At 42.2% G+C, this 13,921-nt stretch overlaps 1 protein-coding gene across 2 annotated transcripts in view; it reads right to left on the bottom strand.

Moving 5' to 3' along the window:
• Window positions 1-13,921, bottom strand: part of GSAP (gamma-secretase activating protein) — a 72,150-nt gene that overhangs the window by 44,895 nt on the left and 13,334 nt on the right. Inside the window, exons 4-12 of one of the 2 annotated variants that reach the window (XM_054017661.1) lie at window positions 11,739-11,808; window positions 10,941-11,000; window positions 10,701-10,789; window positions 10,247-10,316; window positions 9,404-9,453; window positions 7,408-7,512; window positions 5,382-5,441; window positions 4,215-4,258; window positions 2,878-2,963 (exon numbers count right to left, since the gene is read on the bottom strand). In XM_054017661.1, coding sequence (XP_053873636.1) covers window positions 2,878-2,963; window positions 4,215-4,258; window positions 5,382-5,441; window positions 7,408-7,512; window positions 9,404-9,453; window positions 10,247-10,316; window positions 10,701-10,789; window positions 10,941-11,000; window positions 11,739-11,808 — 634 coding nt within the window. The remainder of the gene's footprint in view (window positions 1-2,877; window positions 2,964-4,214; window positions 4,259-5,381; window positions 5,442-7,407; window positions 7,513-9,403; window positions 9,454-10,246; window positions 10,317-10,700; window positions 10,790-10,940; window positions 11,001-11,738; window positions 11,809-13,921) is intronic. The other variant, XM_054017668.1, reaches the window with a different exon arrangement.

Genomic DNA, 13,921 nt, shown 5'->3' with positions numbered 1-13,921 from the left:
TGGAAATTGCATAGAATATTCCATTTGCAATTGTGCCAATTCTTTACTGGAAACAGTTTAAAACCGAACGAATAAGAGCCCTAGTATTAATGTTTTGTAGACTCTGAAGTATGCTAAGCACTTCACAGAAGACACATTCCTTTCCCCAAAGAGTTTACAAAGTAAATTATAGATGAGTGAGAGACAAACAGCAGGAAGGAGGAGGGGTGATAAAAAAACTATGAAGTACAGCAATAGGATCTTGCAGTACACAGTTTATTCACATGCATGTAGGACATGTCTACCCTACAAACTTAAGTCAACCTATGTTAGGTCGGCTTACAGCCACCATAGTAATTACTGCAGTGGTTCACGTCCGCACAGCCTTTCTTCTGTCCATGGTGCGCGTCCTCACCAAGAGCGCTTCCACCGACTTAAAAGGGAGTGGGGGGGGGGGGCTGAGAGCCAGGACTCCCAGCTCCGCGTGCAGCTCCCCACCAGTAGCCTGGCTCCCCTCCGGGAGCTGGGCTGCCTCCCCCCATCTCAGCTCCCCGCTCCCCTCAGGAACAGGGCAGCTGCATTGGGCTTCTTGGCTTTCCACGGGGAATGGAGGGATAGCTCAGTGGTTTGAGCATTGGCCTGCTAAACCCAGGTTGTGAGTTCAATCCTTGAGGGGGCCATTTAGGGATCTGGGCGGAAAATCTGTCTGGGGATTGGTCCTGCTTTGAGCAGGGGGTTGGACTAGATGACCTCCTGAGGTCCCTTCCAACCCTCATATTCTTAAAAAAAAAAAAAAAAACATGGCAGCCAACCGGACCTCAGACGCGAAGCACCCCACCGGGGAGCCCCGCTGCCCTCTCCCACAGGCTCTGGGCTCCCCACAGGGATCACAGCTGCACCCAGTGGGGAGTTCTGCACTTGGAGTTGAGTCAGCTGCCCTGTTCCCAGCACTGGACAGCCAAGTAGTCCAGTGCAGCTGCCCCATTCCCAGTGGGGAGCGGGGATCCTGGGGGAAGGGGCAACCAACTCCTGGTAGGGAGATCTGCGCCTGGAGTCTGGTCGGCTGCAGTGCTCCCAGGAGGGAGCCAAGAGCCTGGGGGGCAGCCCAGATCAGTCAGAGTGGGGAGCCAGAACCCCAGGGGGAGCAGGGCTCTGAAGGAACAGAAATGGACACCGTGTGGAGTTAGTTAGCCCTCATGCCCCAGGCCAAGCTGTGGGCTCTGGGCCTATATGAAAAGTTCTGAACAGAAACTGTAGTTAAGATCTTACATCCACATTAAATGGATTATGGCCCTTCAGGCTCCCTGCAGGGAATTGGGAGCCTGGGTAGCACCTTGGCTTGGAGTGGAGACCAGGTAGCAGCCCAGCTGGGGAGCCAGCTTTCTTGTCAATTTCACAGCTACGCTGGACAAGAATGACAGCCAATAGCTGTAAGAAAGACAGTGTCTACAGGGACGCTGCGTTGCCTGAACTGCACTGACACAAGCCCTGCGCCTCTCGTGGAGGTGGAGTTATGTTGTGTAGTAGGGCACTTACATAGGCAAGAGCAAGGCTGCAGTGTGTACACTGACATAATTAGGTCGACGTAAGCTGCCTTACGTCAACCTAACACTATAGCGTAGACCAGGCTGTTGTAGCACAGGTGTACACTTCAGAGGTGTTGTTAGATCCGGGGCTGCTCCTGGGGATGCCCAGGTAGTATCTACAGCCAAGAGCATTTTTCTATCCACCTCTGGTGAAGAAGGTATGACCATTCTCTCTGATGCAGATTTTGCAACAATTAGCCAGGCCTTTGTCAGCTTAATATTAGCTTGCTGTAATGTTCTTACATGGGGCTACACCTTAAGACCACTTGGAAACTGAAGGTCATGCAGAATGCTGCCATCTGCTTATTAAGAGAAGTTTCGCCTTGGAAGTGCATTACATCACTGCCTGGGGATCTGCTCTAGCTGCCAGTAAGTTTCTGGGGGCAGTCTAAGGTGTTGGTGCTACTGTATAAACCTAGATGGGTTGGGACTTGGTTACTTCAGAGAGAACTTGTCTCTCTCTGCATCCTACAGCAGGAGGTGAGATCGGCAGAGATTCTTGAGCAGGCACCACCTCAGCATGGATAGCAGGAAGCTTGACTTGGAGTCTGATAGAGCCAGGCACACTGAGAAACCCACCACTTTTTTCAGGTTTTGGGGGTTGATGGGGAAAGCTAAGACTTTGAGGGACTTCATGGATACTTATGGCCAATCCTTTTCAATGTACAGGATGTGCCCAGAGAATATGATGGGCATCTAGAGGATTTTATAAATCTAAAGAAATGTAAGTGTCTCACAAAGTATTCCTGCACTTGTTTTTTTTTTTTTTTTACCCTTGAAGACAGGTTTCACATAATGACTGAAAGCAGCAGTGAACATAAGTATGAGGGCTTCACCCTAGTCCTCAGCTGTGCACTCCACAGATCAGCATAATTGGTAGGCTCGGCTCAAGAGACTCTGAGGAGTGAATAACACTGCTGACAGATCTGAAGAAGTCTGCATTAGAAGTCTGATCCAAAGACCAGTGAAGTAAACAGAAAGATTCCCGCTGACTTTGATAAGCTTTGGATCAGGCACTATGTGCCTGGCTCAAGATAGTTGAGTTACTCCAGACCTTCCATGGTCATTAGATTAACAAGCACTACAGCTACAAAAAAAAAAAAAAAAAAAAAAAAAAAAAGTCGATCCACTACTTTCCTCAGCTCAATTTCCCCCAAGGTCTGCTATGAGTACTATACATCAGGAAAAGTTTAGCCATAAACATATAACAATGAGCTCCTAAGACTTCTTAGTAATTAGTTACACAACTACACTTCAGTGCAGTAATCTGTAACATATGATCATCACAAGACAGTTTTTCATTATCAATTACCTGTTTTACTGGTAAAAACTTGCAGATTCAAAGATCTAGGTTCCATCTCTTGGTCTTGAGAGTAATCATATCCAAAATTCACAAATCTAGAAATAAATAGAGACTATTAAATGCATTTCTTCGTCCACAATGATTTTTAAAGAGTATGCTGAACCCATGAAATCACAAGGGAAATATAAGAATTAGATTATTATTAAACATTCCATAAGAAAGTTTAATTAAACTACAATTGATCGGTCTGTTCTGTTAGTTTACTCTCTTACGGTTGGGATTGAGTCAAAATGAAGCAATTGCTTCATAACCATATTTTAAAAGGAGACATCCCATATGCCTGCAAGTTATTTCTTCACTGAACCATATTGCTTAATTCCACACTAGCCGAATCAAGGTGAAGGAAAATTATGCTGGAGGGTCTCAATTTATTCACTCACCATATCTGAGAGGTCAAAAGGTTTGGAGCCCAAATCTACCACCCTTACTCATGCCAAGTAGCACCTTACTCTATGAGTAGTCACACTGATTTCAATGGGAATAGTCACAAAATAAGGGAAGGGTGCAGCAAAATTGGGCTAATTTCTATGGTATTACCAGTTCTGCATTTTGGTTCTTTTTCAGATTCTAATGTTGTCTGTAGTTTTCACAGATCTTGGAAAAAACTAACATGGCATAAGTGTTAATTATTAGTTACAATCTATCAATAGTAAATTATGCACTAAATCATTTTTTAAAAAAAATGGTCCTCTTCCAGACGTATTTCTCGACCTTTTCACAAAGATTCGGATGAGTTTTAGCAATTGTGAAGTTGGTTTTCTTCAGTACTATATCATAACTGTAACGGTCTGTATTGGCCCTTTAAGGTAGACTCCACGTCCAGCACTACCAACCTTCAGTTTTCTGCTTAGTACTGAAGCATGCTGGAAGTGCACAGGCCAGCTGTAGAGAGGCTGTGACCTCAGAAGGAAATTAAGGAAAGTTGGTTTTATTTGGATGGGGTCACTGTATCCCCCAGGAAGGGTGGCTTAGTCTATATTTGGTTCTCCAGCCAACCGCTCCCAATGGGAAGGGACCTATGACCGTGTCAATCTTCTTGTCTGGCTTCACCATACCATGGAAGGAGATGAAGGAGGGGAAAGCTATGAGGAGGGTTTGAAGGTCATATGTGACACTGCTTCCTCCCCTTTACCTCCACATAAGTCAGGTCACAACAATAGGTACATGGATTCAAGTCATACGGTGCAAAGATGCAGGCAATGCCAAATGAAGTTAACGTGTTAATAAACCAAATATTAGACACACATGTTGACAAATGAGACAAAAATACTCTGTGATCCACTTACTTTAATCCAATGTCTCTTAAAGAGATGTCCAGGGATGCTTCAAGCTGTTAACCCAAAAATCAGAACACACCTACATTATTCAGTATTTAAGGTTGGTCTTGCAGTCCAGTAAAGGATACACTGGGCTCATTCACTCTTCATCCAACTCACCAATTTCACAAAGGAAAACAGATTCATTGACCACCACTTGATCCTTTTAAGTCATTCAAGAACTCAGAAAATAGTTTCCGCTCCTAGTAGGGGTTTTATACAATTATGGAATGGGATACTTTTGTGTTAAGCCAATGTAAAGGTTTAATGTCTTTGTAAGCCTAACTAAGGCAAGTTTCATATTTTAAACAACTTAAAATTTGTGTCACTGGGAATGCCATACTGTCTTTATATGAGAAGTACATCAAAACAGCAATACTACAGGGATTTCAAGTAAAGGGGGGCGGGAGGAGCAGAGAGTCATGGTCTGGACCCATCAGCTCTCAGTCTGCCTTTTAACTTACAGTGCACTGTGAGCAAAATTCACTCCCACACAGAAGCCTCACATAAGATCCCTTAGAGACCACCTAAGCAAACCTTTAGCTGGGATGCATCCACTTCCATGTGTCAGGGGCATCCATGCAGGCCCCCAGCACAAACATGAATTTCAGACTGTGTCACAAAGAATCCAATCCAGATAACTATAGAGTGCCCTCAACACTCAATGACATATAGACTCAATCTTGTTTCCATTTAAGTCAATGGGAGCAGGAGCAGGCCTTCATTTCTCCATCTAATTTGATTTGCAAGTGCTGCTTAATTCCATTGGTCTAAAATTAGAGTAATTCCATGAACTTCAGTGGGATTGCACAGATGTTCTAGATGGTTTAAATAGTACTTAATCCTACCAGGAGTGCAGGGGACTGGACTAGATGACCTCTCGAGGTCCCTTCCAGTCCTACGATTATATGTTAATCCAAAAAATCGGTGGAGTAACTCTAATGTATTCAGATTAGAATCTGGTCATTACATTTTGAAGAACGTTTCCAAGGTTTGTGGTTTTATATAATAATTCATGCTAATAAAAATATCAAATACAAATACTTGGGAATAAACTTAATGATCATCCCTTGAAATATATAACTAAATCCCCCCTCGGACTAGCTATACGACAACAAGTTTATATCTATGACTTACTATTAAATTAAAGTTTTCATCAGGGTAAAACTGGACACATTTTAAGATATTCCTTGATTCCTAAAATTAAGAGAGAGACTTTTATTATAATAATCGAGCCACATCACGCAGACAGAGATGGTTGGAATGTCCATCATTCAGCTCTGTTTGTTAACATGCATAAGGCAATAAGTGGATGAGAAAAAAGGCCAAAACCACACACTAAACCCTCAAATAGCACTCCCCAGCACACATGCTTCCTTCCTGTCACAGATCAGTTGTCTATCTTCTGTCTATAACTGTCTTGTGCAATACCCAATCACACACCTCTTTCACACACAGAAAGCCACTAGAAGGTTACACAACAGCTTTCAGTAACCTTTTGCTCCATAGAGACTAAAGCTATTAAGAACAGTATCTTATTTTGCACATCTCCAAAAGGCCTCTTGCAAAAAGTAGAATAGAGATGAGTTCTTCATTATATATTACACTTCCCATCCTTTCTGAAATACTCGAGCTAATTTCAGTGCGTCAAAAAAACCCAAACGAACTAGCTCTGAAAGTCCATTTTTGTTCATGCATAACTTAGGCTACGTTTGGCTATTCCCATTAGTCAGAATGAAAAGCAGTTTGAAACTTTCCTCAGTTTGTGCACATGGTCTATGCTTTCTTACATCTATATGCCCTGGCCTGCAAATGATATTGTCTCATAAATTGGCAAGTCCATATTCCTAGGGCGCATGTGCTAGCTGTAATAGGTTTAGATAATCACATACATCAGCACTACCTTTAAAAAAAATCCCTCTGTTACCTGGGAAGCACTGACACCACATCTCACTGCAAATACTCACATGTAAAAAATAGCATAGAAAGTCTAATTTAGGCCTCTAATTTTCGTTACCCTACTCTTTAGGGTTACCATTCGTCCGGATTCCCCCAGACATGTCCGGCTTTTAGAGTTAAAAATAGCGTCCGGGGGGAATTTGTAGATGTCCGGACTTCCCCGCCCATGCAGAACGCACGCGGCTAACAGGGCAGCCGGCCGGATGGTGCCATTTACATGGGGCTCCGACAGCCAGAGAGAGCCCCTCCTCCACTTCCCCCTCCTCTCCCCTGCAGCTGAGAGCCCTCCCTCCCTCCCTCCCTCATTCGCAGATCACCAGCCGGCCGTTCGCACCGGCAGCCTGGAGCTCCTCCCCCTGCTCCTCCTCCCCGGCACGCTGGTCTGAGTGGCAGGGTAAGGGGGCCAGGGGGTCGGAGAAGGGGCAGGGAGGTTCTGGAGCGGGCAGTCAAGAGACAGGGAGCGGGGGGGGTGTCGGGAGTTCGGGGGGGCTTTCTGGGGGGAGAATAAGGTTTTGGGCAGTTAGGGTACAGGTAGGGGGTAGGGTCCGGGGGGGGGTCTCAAGAGGGGGCAGTTAGGGGACAAGGAGCGAGGTGGGGGTTGGGAGTTGTGGGGGGGCGGTCAGGGGGCAGGAGTGGGGAGAGGGATCGGAGCAGTCAATGGGACAGGGAGCAGAGGGGTTTAGATGGGTCAGGAGTTCTGGGGGGGGGGGCTGTCAGGAGGTGGGGATTGGTTGGATGGGGCGTGGGAGTCCCAGGGGTCTGTCTGGGGGTGTGGATAAGGGTTGGGGCAGTCAAGGGACAGGTAGGGGCCTAGGGGGCCAGTTAGGATGGGGGGAGGGTCTCAGGAGGGGGCAGTCAGGGGACAAGAGGCAGGGAGGCTTAGGTAGGGGGTGGAATCTTGGGGGGCAGTTAGGGGCAGGGGTCCCAGGAGGGGTCAGTCAGGGGACAAGTAGCGGGGGGGAGGGTTGGGGGTTCTGAGGGGGGCGGGAAGTGGGAGGGGCAGGGGCGGGGCTAGGGCAGGACGGGGCTAGGGTGGGGCTCCTCCCGTCCTCTTTTTTGCTTGCTGAAATATGGTAACCCTACTACTCTTCTTACTACCCAAAATAATCCAACTCACACCATTATTACTGGCTTTTAAACTCAAACTTTCATATCAGAAAATGAAAGAGAGATGAGAACACACACCGATTCAATTTTTTCCCACCTTTGGAACAATGTAGAAGAGTCTTTGTTCTGTCATATCCCATTGTGCCCAAATGAGATCATCTGCAACTCTGTCTCTTGGGAGCTGACCTGAGTTTTGAATCACCTGAAGGGAAAGATTTAAAAAATGAGCTAAACACTATACGTCAAATACTCTTCTGTAATGAAGATGATGAACAACTCAGGCTTTCAAAAGATAAACAGCAGCGCACAGAACAGCCTGATTGTTTTAATATTTCCAAGTAGCTTAATGTCCTATTTGTTCATTTCACAGGAGTCTCTGTAAACCAGAGGGTCTGGCACATTGCAGAGGCAGTATGTTCAGTTCAGGAGAAATATTTGCTAGCTCCCAAGGAAGTTGCATCTAGGATTTTCTAGATTTGGAAGGATAGTTTGGCAGAGTTGGGAGGGGAAGGGAAATCACAAAAGAACAACTTACCCTCCCAAGTCCCTTGAAGGTGGGGAGGGAGAATAGATAGCAAGCTTAGTCCCAGGGAAGGGGAGAGAAATGGGATGTGAGATGCTTTTGAACTGACTGCAACAATCTTTATTAGCCAATGAAGGAGGAAAGTTGCTAGTTCCAAAGGGAGTCTTGTCCCCTCTTTCCAAACACATGATGAATGAGGAGGGAAGAGGCTAAAATAGTGGGAAATGATTAGGACCATCTAAGTTTACCCTTGGCAGATGCAGAAAGACGTCATTTCAAGTAACAGTTAAACAGTTTATTTGACAGAAACAGGCATAGACTAAGGGCCTGCTTTTCAGTTACTCTAAAGCCCTTTTCCCTACTCTTACAGTTTTTTGTTGTTGTTTTTTAAACTGCACCCACTTTAAGACACTTTTTCACCGCTAGAACAGTGTGAAAGGCCTTACAGTAACTGAGAATAAGGACTTATAGGTTTGGAGGGGAAACATTTATTTGCCACCCTGGGTGCTCCAGGGCTGGAGCACCCACGGGGAAAAATTGGTGGGTGCTCAGCACCCACCAGCAGCTCCCCGCCCCCCTCCAGCTCACCTCCGCCTCCTCCCCTGAGCGCGCTGCATGCCTGCTTTTTCCCCCCCTAGCTCCCAGCGCTTGCGCTGCGAAACAGCTGTTTTGCGTGGCTGGGAGGGAGGGGAAGGAGGAGGAACGTGGCACGCTCGGGAAAGAGGCGGGGCCGGGGCGGGGATTTGGGGAAGGGGTCCAATGGGGCAGGGACTTTGGGGAAGGGGTTGGAATGGGGACGGGGGAGGGGCAGGGAAAGGGTGGAGTTGGGACGGGGCGGCGCGAGCACCCATCGGTGCCGGGGAAAGTTGGCACCTATGTTTGCCACAATTAAATGAATTGTGGTTTTCATGATGCAGCAAATACATGACAACTGCATTAGATTGACACTGATTATTGCATTTCATTTTAAATAGGACACACACTAGTGGATTTGTATAGTCTTTTAATAATGGCACCAATGATTAATGTTACTACTAGCAACTATAATAAGGATTCATATCTTATGTTATAAATACAGGGGAATGAATAATTCAAAGCATTCACATCACCACTTTCAAACTGAATTTTAAATGCATCATTCTAAACTTTTTGTTGCTACTTCATGCATCCTCCATACAGGTCATCTTTCTAAACTCTCCTCCATGTCAAAGTCCTAGAACACAAGGGTGGGTGAAAGCCCTTTAGCTCCATTCTTATCACCCAAAATATTTAGGCTTTGGGGCAGCTGTGAACCTCTAAACATACCCTTTGATAAAGTCAAGTTCATAGACTTAAGGAGAAGGCAATGAGATGACTAACTTTCCTCATCAGTTACACAGTATCTGGTTGAATAACCTACTATACTATCTGTACATTTATTAATATAGCTTTCACGGTTGTAGCCACAGTTTAAAGCATTACCAAAACAACGATTTAGAAAGGTCAGAAAAACAACAGTAGAAAACTGGTTATAAAAATAGTCTTCCTCTAGTTTTTCAATAAAAGCATCAAAAGAAAGTTGGTTTCTTACCACTTTGTGGTGATCTTCTGTGACAACATGAATGTGAAATTGTTCAATATCTTTAAAATTAGAAAAATTGAAATTCAATTTTTTAAAAAATATGTTAATATGGTTAGCAAAACAATTTAACCACCTAGCACTGGAAAGTTGTGAGCTGCCATATTAGTATCAAGAAAGATCAACTCCTGACATAAGAGTTAAATGAATAATAAGCCAAATATTACAGTCCTTACTCAGGCAAAACTCCCAACAAAATCATTGAGATTTTCCCTGAGTAAGGACTACAGGATATGGCCAATGGATACTATAAGGGCATTGCTGTAGTTTATAGCACCCATTTTAATTTCAATTAAATTAATTTCAATTTGGATTGCTACTCTGAAACCTGTCATTTTAATTTCTGGAATTTATATCCAAAGTCTTATCCTATTTATACTGGTGTAAAATAAGAGTAGCTCTACTTAACTGCTTTGAAATTATACCAGTATATGAGAAAGCATAATTTCACCTTCAGTTCTTTAAAAAAAAAAAAAAAAAAAGGCCGCTTATGGGCAATGCATTAGCTAATCAAAAATAAAATAAGAACACAGTCAAGATTGCTCATTCCTCCAATATTGGAAAAAATCTTATTAAAGTATACCTTTGTTGGAATAGCATCTGTAATATTATTATTGGCTGAGATTTTTCTTATTTCTATATTGGCTTTTATGGAAGGGAGTAATAAGTAAATAAAAACGGATATTGAAGCCAAATTAGCAATACAGTTCTAGTCTACAGTGTTTCAAAATAATAGGATGTCCATGTTTAACCAGAAAAGCAATATATGTTTAAAATATTAACTCAAATACTTACATTTATCTTCTGAAATTAGTAAGAGATGGCTTTCTGGAAAAGGATTTCTGTTTGCAACTGGATAGAGAAACTGTAAAAGGAAATTATGTAAAAATAATGGCCAAGAAACTTTGTTGCTAAAGCTAATCTAAATTGTTTATAATTTAGAAGAGATTTGACAACAAAATAGCTTTTGTATACAGATTGACACATTGATAATCCTCCATAAACAGCAGCAGCATTACTACAGATGAAAATCATTATTAGTTGCTATGAATATAATCTTAGAAAGAGTCAAGATAGATAAAATAGACAGTTCAAATCAAAAGCATAGTCTACTCATATTGTACTAAATATTACAAAAGCATAATCTATCGCAGTTACATAATGCAACATTGGTACTTTAACATGAAAAAGCAGGGGAATTTAAAAGTAATAAATGAAAAGCTACAGTCAGATTAGTTGAATCATTTACCTGTACTCTGATACAGGTATCCACAGCCTTTAGGACTCTTACATTATTAACTGGGTGAATTTCAATGAGCAAGGTCAAACACTTAGATACTGCAAAAAGAACACAAGTTTCAAACTATATTAATCTGTTTTATAAAGTTTTGTTTTACAAAATCAGGGATACAAGCAAAAGTAGTGTTGCAAAATCCCTATAACAGTGTTAGTTTTACCTTCACAATTAAAAATAAGCCACTTTTGGTACCTGGCTGAAGTAGTTGATTTACTCTTTCTTCCTTTGTTGACTGAAGAAAACTGACTGCTACTTAACAAAAAACAAAATATGTATATTCACTATTTCATCTTAGTGAACATTTCCAAATATCAAATCACGTAAAATCTAATGGAAGAAAATTCATCACTGAACCAAACTTTAAAGATGTACTAGACATGCAGAAACTTAAGAAGTGGTCAGTTTGTTTAAAAAGAAAAAAGCAGTCACAGTAATCACATTGTCACCTAGATATTCTAGTGACAGATGCATTAAAAATGCAGAGAAGGAAATTGTCAAGAGCTGTTTCTGGGTAAAATATTTCTTATTATTTCTAGATTTAAATTTATCCAGATTAGTAAAATAAAAACTTTTCTATATCATGACACAGCAGGGCCGCCCAGAGGATTCAGAGGGCCTGGGGTCTTCGGCGGCGGGGAGCCCCCGCCGCCAAATTGCCACCGAAGACCCGGCACTTCAGCGGCAGGTCCCGGGGCAGAAGGACCCCCAGCTGCGGGTCTTCGGGGCACTTCAGCGGCGGGTCCCAGAGTGGAAGGACCCCCCGCTGCTGAATTGACACCGAAGACCTGGAGCGGAAGAAACTCCAGGGGCCTGGGCCCCGTGAGAGTTTTCCGGGCCCCGTGAGAGTTTTCCGGGGCTCCCGGAACGAGTGAAGGACCCCGCTCCAGGGGTCCCGAAAAACTCTCGTGGGAGCCTGGAACAAATTGCCCCACTTCCCCTCCCCCCCCGGTATACACAGTATAATTTTAATGAGATAAAGAAGACACTTACCTAGTAATGTCTTTTCATTGTTGATTGAACAACTGATTACGTGTAGATCTTTTTCAAAGGTATACAGATGCTATTGAGAAATAAATTTTGAGTTAAATACATAACGTGGCTTGTTTTGTTTCACTCAGTTAATACAAACTATGTTTAAAGTCTCTACTCCTTAGGAAAACAACACTGATCAGTATTTCTTCAAAGTGTTTCTTTAAACAAACATTCCAAAGGGCAGAAGAACTACATTCTGACCCCATGTTTTAGCACTCTCCTCCACGCTTTGTACATTGCCTTTTTCCTTAGGCCCCCAATCTGCCACTAGATCTACACAGGCAAACCCTTAAATCAGCATGAAACCCCAATGATTTCAACACAGCTCTGCACAGGCCATCCACATGGATCCAAATGCAGAACTGTACAATCTTCTTTTCTAGTATCATGTCTTCATATACATGTGGCAGCACACAGCACCTTGTGTGTGTACATGTAATACAAGTAACAAAATAAATAATTACTTTTTAGTAGAGCTGTCGATTAATCGCAGTTAACTCATACAATTAACTCTGATTTTAAAAATTAATCGCGATTAATCGCACTGTTAAACAATAGAATACCAATTGAAATGTATTAAATATATTTTGGATGTTTTTCTACATTTTCAAACATGTTGATTTCTATTACAACACAGAATACAAAGTGTACAGTGCTCACTTTTTATTATTATTTTTGATTGCAAAGATTTGCACTGTAAAAATGATAAACAAAAGAAATAGTATTTGTCAATTCACCTCATACAAGTACTGTATTGCAATCTCTTTATCGTGGAAGTGCAACTTACAAATGTAGATTTTTGTTTGTTTGTTACATAGCTGCACTCAAAAACAAAACAATGTAAAACTTTAGAACCTACAAGTCTACTCAGCCCTACTTTTTGTTCAGCCAATTGCTAAGACAAACAAGTTTGTTTACATTGACAGGAGATACTGCTAAGTGCTTCTTATTTACAGTGTCACCTGAAAGTGAGAACAGGTGTTTGCATGGCACTTTTGTAGCCGGCATTGCAAGGTATTTACGTGCCAGATATGCTAAACATTCATATGCCCCTTCATGCTTCGGCCACCATTCCAGAGGACATGCTTCCATGCTGATGCTGCTCATTAAAAAAAATAATGTGTTAATTAAATTTGTGACTGAACTCCTTGGGGGAGAATTGTATGTCTCCTGTTCTGTTTTACCTGCATTCTGTCATATATTTCATGTTATAGCTGTCTCAGATGATGACCCAGCACATGTCCGCTTTAAGAACACTTTCACAGCAGATTTGGCAAAATGCAAAGAAGGTACCAGTGTAAGATTTCTAAGGATAGATACAGCACTCGACCCAAGATTTAAGAATCTGAAGTGCCTTCCAAAATCTGAGAGGGACGAGGTGTGGCGAATGCTTTCAGATGTCTTAAAGAGCAACATTCCACAACTATGTGGAAACCATAGAACCTGAACCACCAAAAAAGAAAATCAACCTTCTGCTGGTGGCATCTGACTCGGATGATGAAAATGAACATGCATCAGCTCGCACTGCTTTGGATAGTTATCGAACAGAACCTGTCATCAGCATGGACATATATATTCTGGAATGGTGGTTGAAGCATGAAGGGACATATGAATCTTTAGCACATCTGGCATGTAAATATCTTGCGATGCCGGCTACAACAGTGCCATGTGAATGTCTGTTCTCACGTTCAGGTGACATTGTAAACAAGACGTGGGCGGCATTATCTCCTGCAAACTGTAACCAAACTAATTTGTCTGAGCGATTGGCTGAAGTAGGACTGAGTGGACTTGTAGGTTCTAAAGTTTTACGTTGTTTTATTTTTGAATGCAGTTTTTTTTTTTTTACATAATTCTACATTTGTAAGTTCAACCTTCATTATAAAGAGATTGCACTACAGCACTTGTATGAGGTGAATTGAAATATACTATTTCTTTTGTTTTTTTTTTATAGTGCAAATATTTGTAATAAAAAATAAATATAAAGTGAGCACTGTACACTTTGTATTCTGTGTTGTAATTGAAATCGATATATTGAAAATGTAGAAAACATCCACAAATATTTAAATAAATGGTATTCTATTATTGTTTAGTCACACAATTAATCACGATTATTTTTTTTAATTGCAATTAATTTTTTAATC

The sequence above is a fragment of the Malaclemys terrapin genome, chromosome 1, assembly GCF_027887155.1.
Source record: "Malaclemys terrapin pileata isolate rMalTer1 chromosome 1, rMalTer1.hap1, whole genome shotgun sequence".
NCBI classification, from domain to species: domain Eukaryota; kingdom Metazoa; phylum Chordata; order Testudines; family Emydidae; genus Malaclemys; species Malaclemys terrapin.
Note: the sequence above shows the minus strand (reverse complement) of the source record. Positions and strands in the feature narration are given on the sequence as shown.